This window comes from Salvelinus namaycush, chromosome 1 (genome assembly GCF_016432855.1).
Source record: "Salvelinus namaycush isolate Seneca chromosome 1, SaNama_1.0, whole genome shotgun sequence".
Classification (NCBI taxonomy): Eukaryota; Metazoa; Chordata; class Actinopteri; order Salmoniformes; family Salmonidae; genus Salvelinus; species Salvelinus namaycush.
The window spans coordinates 54275822-54297919 of NC_052307.1; the positions used below are offsets into that span (position 1 = coordinate 54275822).

General features: G+C 42.2%; 1 protein-coding gene across 1 annotated transcript in view; it reads left to right on the plus strand.

Moving 5' to 3' along the window:
• Window positions 1–21546, plus strand: part of LOC120052136 (PHD finger protein 21A-like) — a 43405-nt gene extending 21859 nt beyond the window's left edge. The window contains exons 5-17 of the mRNA XM_038998978.1: window positions 9095–9268; window positions 9384–9653; window positions 10003–10086; window positions 10741–11052; window positions 11604–11726; window positions 11849–11900; window positions 12057–12136; window positions 12405–12465; window positions 13720–13886; window positions 14438–14593; window positions 16485–16560; window positions 16673–16776; window positions 16896–21546. Coding sequence (XP_038854906.1) covers window positions 9095–9268; window positions 9384–9653; window positions 10003–10086; window positions 10741–11052; window positions 11604–11726; window positions 11849–11900; window positions 12057–12136; window positions 12405–12465; window positions 13720–13886; window positions 14438–14593; window positions 16485–16560; window positions 16673–16776; window positions 16896–17294 — 2058 coding nt within the window. The 3' untranslated portion in view covers window positions 17295–21546. The remainder of the gene's footprint in view (window positions 1–9094; window positions 9269–9383; window positions 9654–10002; window positions 10087–10740; window positions 11053–11603; window positions 11727–11848; window positions 11901–12056; window positions 12137–12404; window positions 12466–13719; window positions 13887–14437; window positions 14594–16484; window positions 16561–16672; window positions 16777–16895) is intronic.
• The last annotated feature ends 552 nt before the right edge of the window (window positions 21547–22098 follow it).

Sequence of the window (22098 nt, forward strand, 5' to 3'; positions counted from 1 at the left end):
ATCCCAACTGTAAAGTATGGTGGAGGGAGCATCATGGTTTAAGGCTGCCTTGGGGCCTGGACAGCTTGCTATCATCGACGGAAAAATGAATTCCCCAGTTTATCAAGACATTTTGAAGGAGAATGTTTGGCTATCTGTCCGCCAATTGAAGCTCAACAGAAGTTGGGTGATGCAACAGGACAACGACCCAAAACACAGAAGTAAATCAACAACAGAATGGCTTCAACAGAACTAAATATGCCTTCTGGAGTGGCCCAGTAAGAGTCCTGACCTCAACCCGATTGAGATGCTGTGGCATGACCTCAAGAGAGCAGTTCACACCAGACATCCCAAGAATATTGCTGAACTGAAACAGTTTTGTAAAGAAGAATGGTCCAAAATTCCTTCTGAACGTTGTGCAGGTCTGATCCGCAACTACAGAAAACATTTGGTTGAGGTTATTGCTGCACTGTGAATGTTGAATGTTTACACAGTGTGATCAATAAAGACATGAAAACGTATAATTGTTTGTATGTTATTAGTTTAAGCAGACTGTGTTTGTCTATTGTTGTGACCTAGGTGAAGATCAGATCAAATTTTATGCCCAATTTATGCAGAAATCCACGTATTTCCAAAGGGTTCACATACTTTTTCTTGCCACTGTATATGCCATATGTACAGTATTTGACCCAGGTCTGCTGTACATGGTTTCCATGGTACGGCATGACATGATGAGGAGGAGTGGGTCTGAACAGAGTGTACCCCTTAATTCCATCTGTTATATCCCTCCCCTGAGATGAGATGGGGGAAATAGAGGAGCTTGTGCTTTTATAAAGTCAACCTCATCTGTGAGTCACTGCTTCCCCTCCCATTTGAAATGACAGCATTCTGTCCTCATTGACAGGGGGATGGCCATCGAAGGCCGTGTGATGAAGTGCCATTTACCCTTGCCTGTCACTCGCACAGTACAGATCCCAGTGAGTGATCGACGTGTAGTAGGGGACTTATGACAACGAGGTCTGACAATGTCACCTAATAAATGCCTGAATTACGGCAATGCAGATGAAGCAAAGAAAACATGCTCTATGGGTTTTGACACTCCCCGAGGAAACAGCTGATGCTGTGAAGCCAGAGACTGAAGACCATTTTAGCAGAGCATTGGTTCAGATTTTTTTCTCCCGGCAGGCAGCCTTTGGACTTTCCACCATGTATAATTTGTGAACTACAGACCCTCCCAGAGAAAGTGGGAGGTGGGACAGTTATAGGGCGCCCTGCTGTGCCTGCTGAGTGAGCACTGGGCCTTTGATTAGCCAACCACTGCTTTGCGCCATATGTTCAGCAGCCAAGTCAGCACTTCAGCAGACACACAGGGCTTTCTCCAAGGCCTCCGCACACTCCAACAAGCATCTGGAGATGACTTGCTTGTGGTTTAAATCTATAACTGGAAAGGAATTGTTGCTATGGTCTCTCAACAAATTATTTTAAGAAAGTACATCAGACTCATTGTGTGTAATATTTAACTGTATGTAATTGTCCATTCTTGTTTTGGTATTTGAGAGGTTCAGGTTTTTTGACTTCTCATTTATTCAGAATTGATCATTTAAGCCTTGACCACATTTTCTGTACATACAACTGATAAACAGTGTCCCCCATCAAATAAGTAAACACTTTGATTTCAGTCTTTAGAGGCTGTAAGACACTGTTCATTAACACCTGTGACCATATTGTGCCCTCTGGAGGTTATCTCTGCCTGTGCAGGTTTCTTAACGTATCCTACTGGGCTGTGCTGTGTTCTCTCAACAAAAAGCATTCCATCACTAGGGAGACCCCAAAAGGAAATGCAACTGGCTGACCTACCATATAATGAAACTTATCAAGGTGTGAAAAAGGTCTCTGAAAAGCTGTCAGCTTTGTCTAGCTATTACTGAGCATCAGAGAATACTGAATGGTTATGCTAAAAGATGAGGTACATTAAAATTACAGTAGTTACAGGACAATAGTTCACATACTGTAGCTGTATGTGGAGTAAGAGATGTGGAAATTTTGAGGATGATACAAGATGTCTTGCATTAGCCCAAGATGTCCCAAGACCTTAGCAGCTGATAGCTGTTGTCTGAGAAGGACAACTGTCAGAATCATGAGGGTAGTCTCTGATGAAACCTGTCTCACCATGGCAGCTCGTGTGTGTGTGTGTGTGTGCTCGCTCGCTCGCTTGTTTATGCGTGGGTGTGCGTGCTTGCTTGCTTGTTTGTTTATTTGTGTGTGCTTGCATGTGTGCGTGCGTGCATGTGTGGCATAGAAAGTTATTTGTCCATCAACTCAATGTAGCTGATGGCAATAACAGCAGAGAAAGCTTGTGCCCAATTCTTCTTTGTGGAGCACTAAAGGGCAGCTCATGCATATGCATCACTGACCTTGCCAAATCAAAGCTAAAGCATTACACTGACTTTTAAAAAGAATGCAATTAATGTAGAGTTTACACGATCATCTAATTAGAATTCCCATAATAAGCGGACAGTAAAAGGCTGATTTTAAAACGAAATCATTAGTTAAACCACAAAGAATAAGCGCAATCACTGCATCAGTCCTCAAGGCTTAACAGGAGTGCACTGTGCAGATTATGAAATTCCAATGTTGACCCTTTAGTGCTTATTAGAAGTGTTGCACGGTATACTTAAACGTCTGTACTTATTCGATACTGTAACATTAAGAACGGTTCGGTCCTAGAATTTGTGTTCTTTTCAGTACTTCTGTCAAATGTGTGTCACGAATCAAGCCTGTCTATCAGCTCAGCCGACCCTGTATTACAGCACGCACCCTGCCTTCTCCACTTACTCATTAGCCTGTACTGGGAGTCTGGGCTGCCTCATGTTAGCTCCCACTCATGCTGCGCAGAAGTTAACAGACTTCAATAATGCGACACGGCATGTAGAAATGTTGAAACTGTTCATTACTGTTTGCAAAACGGGCTAGTCCATTACAGGCTAGAACACTTTACAATGGAAGAAGATACTGGTAGCTTCCAACTTTGTAAGCTACATTTCCTTGCTAGCTAACAGCTAAAGCGAACATAATTTCACTACCCTAGTACTTTGTTTGTGATAATATGCAACTATAAGGCAAAATATGCAGTTTTTCCAAGCTGATTGCCACCAAAAACATGATTAATTCACTTATTTGGTCTCTCGCTCACGTCTCTCCCGAAGATTATCTATAGAGAGCATTAGTAATTGTGACTTTTTGGAGGCACTATCTCCACCATGGATCGTTGGACAGAGCCTATGGGGAAAATGAATGCCGTTTTTCGAGGGGTTTTGGATAAACGCAGAAAAGAAGGTCTGTGGTAAAAGCAGGCTTAGGAGAACTTACACGTCTTGTTCTATGAGATCATCTTCGTCAGCTAACATCACTTTTTGTCAATTTTGAAGAATTGATGCAATAAAGCACATAAAGGCTTCGTAATTCATAAAGGTCAGATTAACTGACTGCTATTATCTCAAATGGAAGGGAAACTGATTTTTTCTTTGTCATCTGTAGCCCCATGAAATCAGTCCAAAACAAGCTCAATAACTCAATGCATGCACAAACTCCTATTGAATATGCATTCACCTGTATTGTGGATAGGCCTAAGCTACATTTGATTCACCCAGTTTATCAATAAAAATGTACCATTGAAATAAATGATTGCCATTCTGTAATTAGACTGGTAAAAACAAGGTCAAACTGACTGTATAAGTGATTCATTAATGCACACATGGATGTCTCAGAATTTTTTTACGTATTTTGTAAATGTAATGATATTGAACTCAAAAGATGCGGCAGGTAGCCTAGTAGTTAGAGCGTTGGGCCAGTAACCAAAAGGTTGCTAGATCGAATCCCCGAGCTGACAAGGTAAAAATCTGCCGTTCTGCCCCTGAACAAGGCAGTTAACCCATGGTTCCTAGGCTGTCATTGTAAATAAGAATTTGTTCTTAACTGACTTGCCTAGTTAAATAAAGGTTCAAATAAAATACAAAATTATTAACAAAAATGCCCAACAATTGAACAGAGCAGTAGCTGAGTTTATCTGTATGGTTCAAGAGCCATTCTATGACTGGCTAATATACCTACCAAAAGGCAAAAGGCCTCCAGCAGGGACGGGGGATTAAAAATATAATATAAATATAGGACAAAACACACAACACAACAAGAGAGATACCTCAACCTAAGACAACAACATAGCATAGCAGCAACACATGACAACACAGCATGGCAGCAGCACAACATGGTAGCAGCACAACATGGTACAAAGATTGTTGGGCTCAGACAACAGCACAAAGGGCAAGAAGGTAGAGACAACAATACATCACGCAAAGCAGCCACAACTGTCAGTAATACTAAACCTGGTATCGGTATTGAAGTCCAAATTCTGGTATTGTGACAACAGTACTTATTGGTCCTTCATACATATTTCTCTATCTTTTGATTAATTTTGGGGTGGAAAGCTGCAGTGCCTGTAGCAAACAGTTAAATAGGCCTGATGCAGAGGAGATAAGGGAATGAGAGCAGCATCACCTTGTAGAGCTGACAGGACCCTCACCTCAAACCCAATGAAAGATTAAATTAGAGGTGTGCAGTGGTGGGATTATAGATCCGAGGGTAGATGTACTGCATGGATGGAAGGGGGAGGTCACTGGCTAGTACTGATACATCCACGCTTGTTAAACTAACACACAAACACAGCAGTCATTCACCACAGCACTTCTAAAAACCTCATGCTTATTGCTCTTCCCTGGAGCTGTGTATTTCATGTGCACAGGTTGGCCTTTTTGCTCAGACACGCCTGTGTTTGGTTTTTTAATTGATGGTGTTTGCAGTTCTCATTAGAGGTCGACCGATTATGATTTTTCAACGCCGATACCGATTATTGGAGGACCAAACAAAGCCGATACCGATTAATCGGCCGATTTTTATTTATTTATTTATTTGTAATAATGACAATTACAACAATACTGAATGAACACTTATTTTAACTTAATATAATACATCAATAAAATCAATTTAGCCTCAAATAAATAATGAAACATGTTCAATTTGGTTTAAATAATGCAAAAACAAAGTGTTGGAGAAGAAAGTAAAAGTGCAATATGTGCCATGTAAGAAAGCTAACGTTTAAGTTCCTTGCTCAGAACATGAGAACATATGAAAGCTGGTGGTACCTTTTAACATGAGTCATCAATATTCCCAGGTAAGAAGTTTTAGGTTGTAGGAATTATAGGACGATTTCTCTCTATACGATTTGTATTTCATATACCTTTGACTATTGGATGTTCTTATAGGCACTTTAGTATTGTCAGTGTAACAGTATAGCTTCCATCCCTCTCCTCGCTGCTACCTGGGCTCGAACCAGGAACACATTGACAACAGCCACCCTCGAAGCAGCGTTACCCATGCAGAGCAAGGGGATCCAACTACTTCAAGTCTCAGAGCGAGTGACGTTTGAAACACTATTAGCGTGCACCCCGCTAACTAGCTAGCCATTTCACATTGGTTACACCAGCCTAATCTTGGGAGTTGATAGGCTTGAAGTCATAAACAGCGCAATGCTTGAAGCATTGCGAAGAGCTGCTGGCAAAACACACGAAAGTGCTGTTTGAATGAATGTTTACGAGCCTGCTGGTGCCTACCATCGCTCAGTCAGACTGCTCTATCAAATCATAGACTTAATTATAACATAATAACACACAGAATTACGAGCATTAGGTCATTAATATGGTCGAATCTGGAAACTATCATCTCGAAAACAAAACGTTTATTCTTTCCGTGAAATACGGAACCGTTCCGTATTTTATCTAACGGGTGGCATCCATAAGTCTAAATATTCCTGTTACATTGCACAACCTTCAATGTTATGTCATAATTACGTAAAATTCTGGCAAATTAGTTCGCAATGAGCCAGGCGGCCCAAACTGTTGCATATACTCTGACTCTGCGTGCAATGAACGCAAGAGAAGTGACACAATTTCACCTGGTTAATATTGCCTGCTAACCTGGATTTCTTTTAGCTAAATATGCAGGTTTAAAAATATATACTTCTGTGTATTGATTTTAAGAAAGGCATTGATGTTTATGGTTAGGTACACGTTGGAGCAACGACAGTCCTTTTTCGCGAATGCGCACTGCATCGATTATATGCAACGCAGGACACGCTAGATAAACTAGTAATATCATCAACCATGTGTAGTTATAACTTATGATTGATTGATTGTTTTTTATAAGATAAGTTTAATGCTAGCTAGCAACTTACCTTGGCTTCTTACTACATTCGCGTAACAGGCGGGCTCCTCGTGAGGCAGGTGGTTAGAGCGTTGGACTAGTTAACCGTAAGGTTGCAAGATTGAATCCTTGAGCTGACAAGGTAAAAGTCTGTCATTCTGCCCCTGAACAAGGCAGTTAACCCACCGTTCCTAGGCCGTCATTGAAAATAAGAATGTGTTCTTAACTGACTTGCCTAGTTAAATAAAGGTGTAAAAAAATATATGTTTTGGCTAAATCGGAATGGCCGATTTAATTAGGGCTGATTTCAAGTTTTCATAACAATCGGAAATTGGTAATTTTGGACGCCGATTTAGCCGATTGTTATGAAAACTTAAAATCGGCCCTAATTAATCGGCCATTCCGATTAATCGGTCGACCTCTAGTTCTCATGTGGTCTCAGATAGCATTTGTGGGTACTTGTCAGATCTATTTCCAAATAGGCTGTTCCATATTGTACTACTGCTTGATTTGATCAACAACAAAAAGGATTTGATTTCAATGAATAGAAAGAAACATAAAGGTTGTTTTCCTATGGGGGATGAAATTAAGTTTAAATGGTATTACAGTGAAATGCTTCCTTGCAAGCTCTTTCCTCAACAGTGCTGTATTAATATAACAATTGTCAATGCCATGATGGGGCCTCCCGGGTGGCACAGTGGTCTAAGGCTGTGACACCAGAGACTGGGTTCGAGCCCAGGCCGGGAGGTCCATGGGGCGACGCACAATTGGCCTAGCGTCGTCCGGCTTAGGGAGGGTTTGGCCGGTAGGGATATCCTTGTCTCATCGCGCACTAGCGACTCCTGTGGCGGGCCGGGCGCAGTGCACGCTGACCAGGTCGTTAGGTGTACGGTGTTTCCTCCGACACATTGGTGCAGCTGGCTTCCGGGTTGGATGCGCGCTGTGTTAAGAAGCAGTGCGGCTTGGTTGGGTTGTGTTTCGGGGGACGCATGTCTCTCGACCTTCGTCTCTCCCGAGCCCGTACGGGAGTTGTAGCGATGAGACAGTAACTACTAACAATTGGATACCACGAAATTGGGGAAAAAATATATAATAAAAGAGCATGATCAATACTGTACGAAGTCAGATAAAAGGTAAGAAATAATATACATGATTGGGATTTATATTTATTCATTAACGGTTATATTTTCCTTGCGAAGCTACAGTTGGGTGTTTTTGCTTGCTCTGACAGAATTTACATAGACAGTCAGTTACCCTTTGTTCAGATGCAGCACCCTCCAAGAAGTTTGGCTCAGCCTGCCCATATAGCTTCCGAGAGGACATTGGCTCACTTTTCACTGCAGTGAGTGTGAGTGAATGGACAGAGGTGAACTAGAGTGGTCAGACTCTGTTCCGTCTTATCAGACGCAGGCAGCAGAGGGGGGGAGCGCTTTCGCTGCATACGTCAATGGAGTGAATGTGAGGGGAGAATGAACTGCGTCTCATTGTGCTGCCTTCATCATGCGTGTCCTCTCCTATCTCCTGGCTGGCCCGCGAGAGGCAGTGGCAGTGGCAGTGCCAGAGTCAATGCAAACTAGTCTGAAGCCAGGCCAATTGGCAACTGTAAACTGTTTGTGAATGTGTGTTTATGCATGTGTGTTAATCTGAGGGAGTGTGTGTGTGTGTGTGTGTTAATGTGCGTGTGCAAGGTTCTGCAATTAGCTCTCTGGGCATAAAGGAAAGCAGGAAATAATTAGAAACCGTAAAGCATTCTATGAGCCTACCAGAAAAGGATTGATGCTCACTGTGTGGGTAAGGTTGCAGATAATTGAGAATGTTTGTGACTTGCTGTGTCAGAACCAGTATAAACCTGTTGTTGGGGGATGGAACAGATGATTTGCCTAGAAGCAGGCTGCTCATGACTGGGGTAGGTGTCCTGTGTGCTGTAGCCAGGGGGAATCTGGGACACCTGCCACTTTGCTTGCTGTCAAACTGGAAGCATGTTGGGGGGGGGGGGTGAGCCTTGTGTGTCTTTGTCACAGTGTGAGTATAACAGTTTCAGGCTGTATTTTATTGGACCAAATTCCAAGCTGAATTTCAGCACTGGTTCTGCAGGAGGCTAAAATGATTGTTCATCCTCATTGACTTTCTGGTAATGTTTAGCTGTGGTAGTTGGTTGTGGTTACTATATAAACATATAATACTAAATCTGTGCCTTTTTTTGCAATAGCAAAGGGATAGCTAGAAGTATCCAGGGCACTTCCTGGTATTCCCCAGTGAGGGCGATTCTTGCATTTTAGGCCTACATGCGTGTGAAACGAATCCTCATGTCATTTTAATAAAGTCTCTAGTCAGAATAAAAATGTGGATACATGGAACATAGTTTTTTGTTGTTCAACAATCAACTGGATAATGTACACAGTTTGGATTCCACCATTGCTTTGGTTCAGTGCGCGATATGGCCATTTTTTTTGTCATCTGATCTATTTTCGGTGTGAATTGAACCTGAGGCAGATGCTGTTCCTCTCTCTTCTCACTCTTTCTGTTCCCATTTACCTCACCACCTCCCTCTGCCTTAAGCAGAAAGCATTTCTGTTACGTTTAAGCAAACAGTGCCTTTATTGCCTATGATCCCCCAAAAAAATGAAAATGACTGAGTCGGCAACAGAGGGAATTGGGTTTGTATGAGGTAAAGAATAACATTTGTCAAGGACAGTTGCTTGTCTCGTTTTCCTTTGTTTTGTGCTTTTGATATTCTGGCACTGGACAGTTTTGTTTGAGTCACCATTATGTATGTACCTCTCTAGCACAGCACAATCCGTATGAAAACTGAATTCCTTCTGTCGACTTAAATCTGTCTGTCTCCTCCTCTGTCTTGCAGAAGAAGGTGGTGGAGCAGCTGAGGAAAGAGCTGCTGGTTAAACAGGATCATCCGGAGGTCCAGGCCCATCAGCAGCCCCAGCACCCAGTGCAGCCTGATGGGAAGGCCTCTGCTCTGCCTAACCTCCACACCCCACCCTCCCTGCCCTCGCCTGACAAACTGAGCACGCCACAGGTACTTGCTCTCACACGCACACGCACACGCACACACACACAGCTGTAATAGTAATATGTTGGTATGTGTTGTTGAAGGGTAGCCCCATATTCAACTTAGCTTCTCTCCTGGGCAGAACACGATGACGATCACCCCGGTCATCGCCACTAAGACTCTACCTCTGGTACTGAAAGCTGCCACCGCTACCATGCCTGCTTCCGCCGTGACGCCGCGACCCTCCGTCGCCAAGGTCACAGCCATCAGCAACACGCCCAAGGCCAGCATAGGTCACCCTGACTCACTGAGTGCACCTATCAACCTTCAGACATCCAGCAAGTTGACCAATCAGGGAATGGAGCCTGTTCGGATAGTCTCCAAGAACACTATTGTTGTAAGTAAACTGTATGTCCCACATGTCACTCACTCAGCTTCATTGTCTGCACATAAAATGAATTTACACTGAACTGTCCCTGAAGTCCTGATTGTGATAATAGTATATGTCTGATTTGTAAACAAACATTTTAAATCACAGGGCACCGATGGGGTTGCTGTCTTCTTTACATAAGGATAATGTGTCGCCCTTTTCTGTGTTGTTGCAGGGGTGTCTGTAAATGCAGATTTCATAAAGAACCTATTTCTCTCCACTGTGTGAATTGTACGTTTATGAGTGTGCTCTCATGGTCTATCTCGTTGAGACTGCACAGCTGTGCGTTTTCACATTCTCTAACGTGTGTAAACGGATGGTTTCGTCACAGGTGCAGGCCACTGCCCAGCCTATCAAAGTTCCTCAGTTTATCCCTCCACCTAGACTGATGCCTCGACCTACCTTTGTACCGCAGGTTCGTCCACATGGATCTCCCCTCCCCTCACCCCGCAGCCTCTCTCCAGTAACACTAACAGGGGGCGTTTAGACTGGATATCAGTCCTAGAATGACCAGCTTCTAAGCTTGCAATTCATTTGGTATCATCTGACATCATGTAACATCAAATGTACTCAATTTGAGGCAGTTTGATTGCATAGCCTACTAGGCTACATTTTTTTTCTATTCAGAGGTCTGAATAGGGATTCTACTGGAGGGGACTGGTGGAGCAAGTTCTTTTAAATTTGTTGTGTTTGTCTTGTGTCCTTTTGTGATGTGTGTTCCTGCATTCATATGCTTTTTGTTCAGGACTGATGGCTTGGCCCAAGACCTGTTTCCGTGGCATTTTCGTAACCCCTTGCTAACTACCTGGCTTCACTATCTATGTCAGCAGTGTTGTTCCTTACCACGTGCTTTGGCTGTTCCTTCAATCTACCTGCCCAGGGCCAGCCCAACTCCTGCTAACCTTTGTTGTGAATGTGGCATGTCCTCTGTTGTTGCTGCTTTGTGTGTTGATTACAGAGGGTTAATGACAAAGCTGTGTAATTGATATGCACTTTTTCTTGCTGTTTAAAAGGCATTGGTCCTTACATGCTGTATACTCACTATCCTCCTGTCTATATTGCGGACCAGGTCCGACCAAACCCAGCCACACCTACACCCACTTCCACGGTGCCAATTGCCCCTGCGCCCCCTCCTCCCATGCTGGCTGCCCCTCAGCTCCTCCAGCGGCCTGTCATGTTGACCACCAAGCTGACCTCCACCACCGGGCCCATCCACCAGGTACGCATTGTAAACGGCCAGCCCTGCGCCAGCATCACCAAGACCCTGCCCTCTGCCCAGCTGACTGGCATCGTCATCACCTCGCCAGCCACCATTACAGCCATCACCCCCCTGGCAACACATCAGACCCTTCAGATCAGAAGCCTCAGCCCTGACACCAAGGTGAGAGCAGGGGGGGAACGAAGAGGGGGCGGGCGAACTTGATTTCTCTTAATTACTTTTATCTCAAAGGATCCAATCAAATGAAATCTTATTAGCTTCCAGGTAATATTTTGAGTAGGGCCTTCGGTAGTAGGATTACCATTTTCATTGCTGTTTAACCAAGAAGCACGCAGCTGTTAGCCTTGCTATTTTGTGTTCATCACAGGCTTCTTACTTAACTCAATTTGGTCTGCATAGGCACCCTGCTTTGTTGATGTGCATGGATAGGTACTTGAGCGGCTGCCACAACTCTCTTCCAGAGAGTGAATTCTTAGATACAGTGACATATTGGAAGACATCCCAATAACCTCTCAATAACATTAATGAATCGAGAGTCCTCCACCTCCATAAGCCAGGTTATCACATCCCTCTGTCCTGGTTTGCTGTGTGTTTTAAAATGTGTGTTTTTCTCGTCGAGAGAGAGAGGTCTCTCATGAAGGGACGTAGCACCCACCGTGGAGGGACTGTGACTCTGGAAGTGTGCGGCTAACTCTGTCACTTCCGTCCTCCAGACTGTTAAAGCTCGGGGTGTTACAGAGCCGAAGACATTGGCCAGTGCGCCCTCCTCCCCCTCACACACCGCTAGAGGCACCCCTCCACCCCTGCTGAGGAACAAGAGAGAGGACAACCCCCAGGTGGTTATACACAGATACACAGATGAAAACAAGAAAATAAAAGTATATGGTCAGCTTTTGTGGGTCAATCTGGTTTTCTGGCACGTTTGAATGAACATTTGATTTCTTGTTCTCTCCCACAGAAACTTGCCTTCATGGTGTCCTTGGGACTTGTGACATACGACCATCTGGAAGGTTGGGAGACCCAAATGGAGCTTGGCTTTTTCATAGCACCCCCACCCTGTTCTGTTTATGTTTTTTTTACAATAATGTCTGAACTTGCATGAGGACAATGTAACATTAGATATGTCCATAGTCCATACAGACTTGGTCTATTCTATACCTGTGCAGAGATCCAGAGTCGGAGGCAGGAGCGCAAGCGGAGAACGACAGCAAACCCGGTGTACAGTGGAGCAGTGTTTGAGCCAGAGGTACAGTATATAGACCACTCAGCTTATTATTATGGCATTACGATGATACTGTCAGGGTTGGGCTCAATTCCATTTAAATTCCAGTCAATTCAGGAAGTACATTGATATTCCGATTCAAATTCTCTTCCATGGGGAAAATTTGGAATGGGAATTTGGTTTACTTTCTGAATTGACTGGAATTGAAATGGAACCGACCCCATGCTGTACCCGTTCTAGCGCTGCTGTGAGAGAACCCTACCCAAGTAGTAAACGCAACCTATATTTACAGCGTAAGAAGAACGGCGTCACATACCTGAACACTCCTCTACACCAAGGCACCAGGAAGAGAGGTCAGTATGAATCTCTTGTCAGGTTATGGAAACACCTAGCTACTCAGGGTTGTGTGGAGTGTCCCACCTTGTACCCTTGTTAACACCATGTCAATTGGACCGCACGCCTGCCTCCCAAATACCAGGAGGAAGGCTATGCTGTCATCTCTCATAACTGTGGAGACTAGTTTACAGCATTTTGTTGTACTGTGATACTGTCCCATCACAGACTTACTGTGGTAGCTATTTTGGTTGCGCTGTCATGCTAATGCAATGTAGCTGGCTCTTTCTTTGCCTTGCATTTCCCGCTTTAATGCCACTTGACTCTGTGCTTTTTGCCCTGTCAGTAATTCATGCTACTTAACCAGCTCTCTTTGCCCTCTCATTAAGATGCCTTCCCAACCCACCCTGCTCTGAATGTATTGTTGAGGATGGCCTAACAGCTCTGCTCTGCCTATACTGTATGTGCTCACCCCAGGACTCCACCAAGCAAAACCCCATGTGGATTTGAGCCATGTCTCTGTCTGAATGCTATGGGTATGGCATTAGCCTGGGTACCAGTCTGTTTCAGTTATCATTCCAGTCCTTGCCACTCCTTGTCATGTTTAGCATGACAAGGAGTATATGGAGTGGAATGTTAACAAAAACAGGTTAAGGATTTCAGGCTAGTATGGCATGCCAAGTCAGATCTCACTGCTAATTTGTTTGTAACAGACTTAAGAGGCCTGTTATGTGACAGGTTTAGTGGTACATTGCGGTTTTGTGAGTAGAAAATGTAGGAGAATTGATCCTAGTATGAACCAAGCATTTGCTTCCCACGTTCTGACTGACAATGTTGAATGTAGCTGTATTTGACCTATTGTTTCAAATAGTACATTGAAATAATGTTGATAATAGCTGACATAATTAGATTTGACATTTGTTTCAACAAAGTTCTGCTCTGCGGGTCGATACGATGTGGCTTATATCTTGCTTTGACCTGCTTTGTTCTCGGAACCACTGTCTAATTAACTGTCAGCTTTTTGTTCTCCGAACTACTGTCTAATTAACTGTCAGCTTTGCCCAGCTCACCCTTCCTCTTGACCCAACTTCATGTTGTTCCCCCTCGCTGTGTACTAACGCTTCTGTCTGTGCTCCTCCTCTTCCTCTTCCTTATGCGCTAGCCAATGAGGACCCCTTGTCACAGGTATGTCATGAGAATGTTTTTTTTATTTTGTTCTCCCATTTTCCTTTCTTTTGTTTTTGTTTTGTTTTGTCGTGTCTCATCTCACCCAGGTCGCCCACCCAAATACAGCAGTGTTCCTGAGCTGGGTCTTCACACCCCAACATCCCCCACCAGCAGTCATTCCGCCTCCCCGGCCCACCATCGGCCAGAGAGGGGGGGCTCTCACTTCCCCGTCCACCCCCACACCCTCCCTCTGCCTAGCCCCAACTCCGGGGATGTAAGTAGCTGATGAAGAGCCCACTGCACCTACCAGGACTAGAGGAAGCCTCCCCCCAAATCCCCCCTCAGTGGTATCTCCCTGAGGCCCTATGGTTTCAGGACAGACCATACCTCCTTACAACATGAAACCTTCCACATCCATTCACTTTTACACCCTACATGCCATTACATCCATCATTCATTCATGTGTGACAATCTATGTGTGTCCTGGTGTCCATAAGCTTACAAAGCGAAAAGTCCCTCCCTCCTTTGGCTGAGGATGTTTGGATCAACGCATCACACATCAGTGCTGTTGACAGTGGTGTTTGGGGTTTGGTAGGGTACCTTGACCAGCAACATTACTCGCGGTCATCCAGTGAAAACTGGGGAGTGTGAACAACACCCAGTGCCCACAAACACAATTACAATGTGGACAGTTTGAAAGCACAGTCAGATTGGACAGGTGTCATTCAGTGAAGTTCGACTCCCTCTCCTCTAGTCCCACATATCCAGGTATGATCGGTTGGGCGTAGTGGCCACAATACTGATTGATGCAATTCTTCCTGACAGGGAGACATCCATGAGGACTTCTGCACTGTGTGCAGGCGCAGTGGTCAGTTGCTCATGTGTGACACATGTGCACGTGTTTACCATCTGGACTGCCTCGCTCCACCTTTGAAAACCATTCCCAGGGGCATGTGGATCTGCCCCAAATGTCACGACCAGGTAACAGCAGCATCTGTCCCTGCAGTCTCAGCCACTTAGAAGCTCCCCCAGCAGTTCCCAGGCCGGTTGAAAAACTAAATGCAGCTAATACAAGCTCCAGCTGAGCCACAGCCACCCCTGTTTATCCGAGCCAGTTTATAAGAGTGAGATATTAGAAGGTGAAACCTCAGTATGAACCACTCATGCCACCTTGTCCTAGTGCTCTCAGGAATGTCAAGAGCGTGTCTTATTGTAGGGTGTCTGAGCAATAAGACTGTTCCTAGCTTTGTGAGTTCTCCAACAAATGTTTTGAACAGGCATGAGAAAGCGACCATGCATTTCACTTCATTATTTGTACAAAATGCTTCTTGCACTGTCATCCTTGTTTTTTCTTTTTTTTCTTGTCCGTCTGGTCTCTGAAAGATTTGTGTGATGTGGAAGTGCTCCACGGGGGCCCTATATGTGTCCCTGGGCTTTTGGTAGCTTGGTTGAAAGGGAGGACGTGTCATGTTGATATCCCTCTGTGCAATGTTTCCATAACATACAGTATGATAACCTACAGTAACCAATAATCATTTGATTCATGGCCTTGTCTCTCTGTCCTAAAATCCCTGACAACAGCGTTCAGAGCCATGATTGTATAAACGTCTGAAAGTTGGTGAAGATATCAGGCAACTTCAACTAAAGTATATACAGTGCGGTCCAAAATTGTTGACACCCTTGACAAAGATGAGCAATAATGACTGTATAAAATAAATAATTCAAATACTGAGCTATATTTTATGCAAAAGAAAAATGGAAAGTATATTCTTTTATACTAACACAATTGTTTAGAGAAAGATTTTGTTCAACGAGTAATAATTTATGTTTTTTCTCAAAAAGATAGTCGTCAAAATTATTGGCACCCATAAATACTCGTGGAATTAAAGTGGTCAAAGGGTTATTATTTGGTCCCATATTCATAGCACGCAATGACTACATCAAGCTTGTGACCACAAACTTGTTGGATGCATTTGCAGTTCATTTGATTGTGTTTCAGATGATTTTGTGCCAAATACAAATGAATGGTAATTAATGTATTGTGTAATTTTGGAGTCACTTTAATTGCAAATAACAATATAATATCTAAACACTTTTACATTTAATGTAGATGCTACTGTGAATAATGATGTGTGATAAAGTTACAGAGGGTCAGAGATCATACCCCGAAAGACATGCTCTCACCATTACCAATAACAGGGGAGGTTAGCATGTGTTGGGTGTATAACCTTTGACCCTCTGTAACTTTCTCACTCATCATTATTGGCGATTTCATTCAGGATTATCCGTAATCATGGTAGCATCCACATGAATGTAGAAGTGTTTAGAAACATTATATTCTTATTTACAATAAAAGTGACACCAAAATGACACTACATTATTTACCATTAATTTATATTGGGCACAAAATAATCTGAAACAACCAAAACTAACTGCAAATGCATCCAACAAGTTTGTAGAATCACATGTAATATAGTATAGTAATATGGAACCAAATACTAAACCTAGACTACTAGGTTTAGTATATACTAATACTAAAACTAGACTACTTTATTTCTAAGAATCTTTAGGAGTGTCAATCATTTTGACCGACACCTTTTTTGAGAGGAAAGAAAAGTATTACTTGTTAAACAAAATCTCTTTCTCTGAGCAATTTTATTCATATAAAATAATATAATTCCCCAATTTTGGGGGGAGCATACATTATATACCCCAGTATTTGAATAATACTGTATATCTCCACTCACCTGTCTCCACCAAAAACTACTGAAACACAATTGATGGTTGAATGGTTATTACAACATTGTAAAAAAGAAGCAGAACTAAGCCTATTGTTGACATGGATTCAAATGTTGTTCTTTTTCTTCTTTAGATTTTGATGAAAGATGAGGCAATCCCATGGCCGGGAACCCTCGCTATCGTTCATTCCTACATTGCATATAAAGCAGGTACAGAAGAAGCCCGATCTTAAAAAGAGCTACCTCAAATGAAAAAAAATTGTGTTCATTTAATGAACACTTAGCATTGACTGTAATGGTTTCTCTGTCTTCTGGCTGACAGCTAAAGAGGAGGAGAAGCAGAAACTGGTGAAGTGGAGCTTGGAACTGAAGCAGGACAGAGAACAGCTAGAACAAAGGGTCAAACAGCTGAGCCAATCCATAACAGTAAGCATCACACTGCATGACACTGAGGCTAACCCTGAAGGCATGTGAAGTCATCTCAGAAACAGTACATGAACTGGATGGTTAATTACTAATGAGTCTGTCCCTATTTCCCTCTAAAGAAATGCATGGAGACCAAGAACACTATCCTGGCCCGTCAGAGAGACATGCACAACTCCCTGGAGAAGGTCAAGGGCCTGGTGCGCCTCATTCAGGGCATCAACTTCTGCCCATCCCCCGAGGTCTCGCTGCCAGCGGTCCAGACCAGCATGACAAATGGAGGAGCAGACTGTGCCAGTGCTGACCACACGGACGACACAAGTCCTGAGGATCACAAGAACATGACTAACAATAGCGGTGACGACCTGAACAACAACACAGACGGGGCGACAGAGGAGGAAGAGAAGAAAGAGGACGTTAAAGAGATTGACAACCTCAACAGCAGCAGCCTTGGCAAAACCTTCGAGCCTCCCCAGACTATAGCACCGGCCCTTGTGGATGTAGCAGAGGGGGCCAAATAACACCCACCCACCAAGTCCAGGTACAGAACAGGAACCCCCAAAGAGAGGGAATGAAAAAGATAAAGCACCCATGAAGTTGCCAATCGATTAACACACACCAACATATATATTTTTCGGGTCGTTGTTATTGTAGTTGTGTATTATCGGATTGTCTGAGAGGACATACGTTATGAGTATCGGAACGAGAAATGGAAAGGGACGAAGGAGGGTGACTTATGTACCAGTGGTATGCCAATCGAGGTCAAAGATTATTATTCAAGTCTGATGATATTGACGCTCTTACTAATAATAAGGATATTGTTAATAGTAATAAACATCACACCAATGTGTGCCTCCAATAGTCGCCATGGCGTCTCTTTGTGGGGATGGTTTCTTAGGGTGTCTTAGTCTGCAGCTTCAGGGGAGATGGATCCGAGATGTCCAAAGACAAGACCTGCCCGCTCGCCTGAAGATCCACCACCTACACCACACCAGAAACAATTGGATCAACCAAAACACCATAACAGCCATTTGGAATTTAAAAACTACCAGGGGACGAGGTTTTTGTTTGCTGCAGTATTTGTCAACAGTTTTAAAAATCACTATAAAGTATTGCCTGAGGGATATGATTAGTCCCAAATCACACTTTTTGTCTTACAGGAGCTCCAGCTCCCCTCCATCCATCTATCCCACCTGCCCCATTACAACCACCAAAAACTCTGACAATACAGCTTAAAGTAACATCGCAGGACAGACGATGGATCAGCATAGGGTTAGCCTGGCGTTCAAGTTGTATCCACTGTCACCTTAGTGCTGCCCAACAGACAGCCAGACAGACCGGCTACAGTGGGAGGAGCCCAGCATTCGGCTTAAGATCTGTGGTCTTCAGCGGCATCACATGGACTCATTGCATGCTTCATTGACATTGGAGATGTTTTCCTTTTCAAGGTCACCTTATCATGACTTGTGTTGCATTGTCCATTTTTCCATTGTTGCTGAACCTAGCATTCCTTTTTGCTTGTTGAGAATATGATTGACCAATTTGTTGAGCGATACATTCAGAGACATGGCACGAAAGCGGCTGCATCAATATTCCATTTGAATGATAGAGGCCATGTGAATGCAGCTCTAGGCATGCATGGGGATTTAGCAACTATCAGTTCAGATATTGTCTGAGGTTTTTTGTGTCCGTTTGTTATGCCCCTGGGATCTGTTGCTGAAGGAAGCTAACAATTTATTCTGGGGGAATCTGTTTATATTCAGGTCTTCCTAGTTTTCAAACATCGAGATATGCTTCTTCAAAAGTGCTTTTCTGTTTCGCATTACTTTGGTTTCTTATAAAATATATTAGAACTGGAAAATACTATGTAAATAGCTTTCTTTCTTTTTTGATGTTCCTTGCAATTGAATTATCATTCAATATGCTGAATTCATAACTGCCAAATGCTATTGTATCCAAATACAGCAGGGAAACAGTCCTATTTTCTTATATAATGTTTTTTAAGGTTTCAATTAGGAGTCCCCATAGTTAGGCACAAATTTTGCATGGCCGTTACATGCATACAAAAGAGAGTGTGGCAATGACATTGTTCCGAATGTTGTTTGGAAAAACTGTCAGGAACCCTGTAGGAAAAGCACAAACTTGTTGGCAAAAGAAACTGGAACCGAACCACATACCCTCATCCTGCCATAAACATGTCTAAAGTAAATATGAACATTTTCATTATTTATATTTTACACCACAACGCTGACAAGTCACTTTTCATTTTACACGTTTGTACAGTATGTGTAGCTTTTGTTTAGAACCTGCCATTTTACATGTTTAAGTCCTTAGAGTTGCAAGGAAATGTAGATGTATTAGTCGGGAAACACTTGAGAAAGTAGGGACATTAAATGGAAATGAAGGAATAGGTTGCCAGTAAACATATCCTTTCATCACAGCCTACTTGCTGTACTACACCATACGGTATGGGTTCCTCTGGGGTGCCTTTTTCTAGAGAGTTCGAAGGATTTTATATTTTCTCTGACATGGAATGACCAACCATGTTTAAGGCAGGTTAAGTTTGAAAAAATGGTTTGAAAAAGAAAAAATCTGCATAATAATGCAATTAACTGGAAAGCACAAGAGAAGATGCTAAGCAGTTTTAATCTATAGCCAGATCAAAAGGAAAGCATTAGTTAAAGAATAAGTGATGGCCCAGTCCAATGTCTTGTGTTGAGGCCACTCTTCCTTTTGGCCTGCAAGTACTTGTCATCGTATAGCAATTGCCTTAAGAAATTCTTGCTCCTTGTGAAGAAACTGTGTTCGGTGTATTGTTGGCCTGGTTGGAGTGTCACAAAAAAATTCTGTGAATTATGGAAATATTGTCTATTTGTGATGAACCACTTCAGGAAATCGACTTCTCTTTGCACAGAACTGAAATGATAGGCTAAAATTGGAATCTATTGTTTTCACAATGGGTCAGTTGCTCTGAGTCATCATGTAAGAGAGTTCTGATTTAGTTTTGACTTGACTTGCCAGTGTATGAAAAAATAAGGATTGTGATTTGAACTACTATTTGAGTTTTTCCTCAAACAAGTCCCTCAACTACAAGCAATTAGCAAAAATTATAATGCACCTTTGGTTGAACACTCAACAGTGTTACATCCTTTAGTTCTCTCCTGGCTGTACATTTGCCATCTTCACAGGGCAAGATGCAAATGATAAAAGTGACAGCAGTGATGACACACACTTACCATGAATATGTATAATTAGGGCCAGATTTCCAAGCTTTTGAAATATTTCCAGAATATTGTTAAATAATTTACATTTTATTCTTCATAGTGTCTTTATAATCCTTTTTTATGTATTTCATTGGACCTTTTGGTGAAGAAGCTTAGACAATGTGGCTCTCAGTGCCTCAATAACGCAATAGAAACAATAAGGATCTCAGCAAATACACTCCCCTATCTGTGCTCGGCATGGTGAGCCCAACAACAAAACTACAGCTGTCAAAACCTCAAAAAATCTATGCCTACATATGCAAATAGATTGTATGGACATGATTCTACTTATAAAAACCATTCCTACTTTTCATATATTTAGAACTGAATTTCGCCCTTTCCAACCTTGGTAACACTTTACTTTAAGGTGCCTTTCATAAAATATGTATAAGTAGTTTATAGACTGTTATTTAGTAGTTTACAGATTTTAGTTTATAACCCATTATAACTAATAAGTAACACTTTATAGACCCGTGATGAAGGGTATAGGGTACCTTAATGTAAAATGTTACAGCAGCATATTGAAAACTACAGCTGTACAATTAAATGTTTAATGTACTGTGTACGTACCCCAATTACTCGTGTAGGAAATGAAATATTCCTATCAATTAGTGACTTTTATTGGATCATAACTTTGAAGGCAAAGTGCTGAGTATTATGGGCGTAATTGTTTTTATTTTCTGATTTAGGAAGGAAAATAGGGGAGGATGTGGTATGGCCAACTCAAATATTGTGTAGTGCTTTGTGCTGTGAAAGAAAGTAAATGTCATGTTGTGGGTAAAAAAAATGGAAACAACATTAATATCCAAAGAATGATTTTAAAGCCTTTTTTATTTCCCATTTATGATGTACACCAGCTAAATAATATTCACAACGAGAGCAACCAATTAGGAAACCAATATTGAGTAGATTCTTCATCCATACCAGTGTATTACCTTGGATTCTCTGCATATCTTGATTAGTTCTGAAAACAGTTGTTCTCATGCTATATCATGTCACATCTGTGGCCTTCAAGTATTCTAGTTGCATTTCATTGCCATCAATATGGAGACCCCCCTTTCTTGTAACCACTGTCCCACCTCTAACTTCATGCACTCATATCATTTCATTAATTTAGAAGGCTTTTTCTCAACGTAAAGTATTCTTCCTCTTTGTTAAGATGCATTGTAGCAAATCAAGCAAGTCAAAGGTACTAATGTGCCGAATATAGTGTAAATGGTTTATTACACAAACTGCATACTCTCTTGTAATATTTGTCAGTTGTATTTTTTCACAGTTTTTTTAAAGAAGTATTTCTTTATTTTTGACTACGGTTTTGTTACCAATCCTTTTTGTTGCCTGTGATCCACTGATTTCCTTTACCTCTTTCCTGTACTTTAGTTATTTTATGTAGCTATTTGTATGCAGTGTTTGGCAAATTCCATTGCAGTGTCAGAGTAAGTCAAGATTTTTGGAGCATTCGATCAATTTGTATTTATTTATTTGACCATTTTTAAATAAAATTACAAAGTTGTAATTGTGACTTCTCTTCTCTCTAAAAAAAATATATCCTGATTTTATAAACAGCCATCAAGATTTAGTGTGTGACAGTTCTCCTTATGAACACTGTAGACACCAAAAATGTCTAACAAAATAACATTTCAGTTTACACTCAAGGAAGTCTAATGTTTTTGTAATAGTGGAGTTACCCATAATTCAATGTCGAACAGGTAAGAGATAATACCTCCTGGTCAAAGTGCAACTTCCGATCCATTTTCAGCTGCTTTCTTTCAAACTCCCATTGATGTTGTCAAGTGTCATATCAAAGCTGTGTGAACCCTTATGCAATTGTGCATTAACCAAATATGTAGCCATAGACACACAATGTGTGTATATATATATATATATATATATATATATATTTAATTTCTGTGTAATGCTGTCCATTATGTGTTCTTCTCCAACTTCTGTGTGCTTTTCATAAGGAAACTAGCCACTGACCTTACGCTGTCAATGTAAAGCATAACGCAGATGAAGATAACAGCGTTGGCTAAGTAGATCTTCAGGCCTGTGCTCAGGGGGC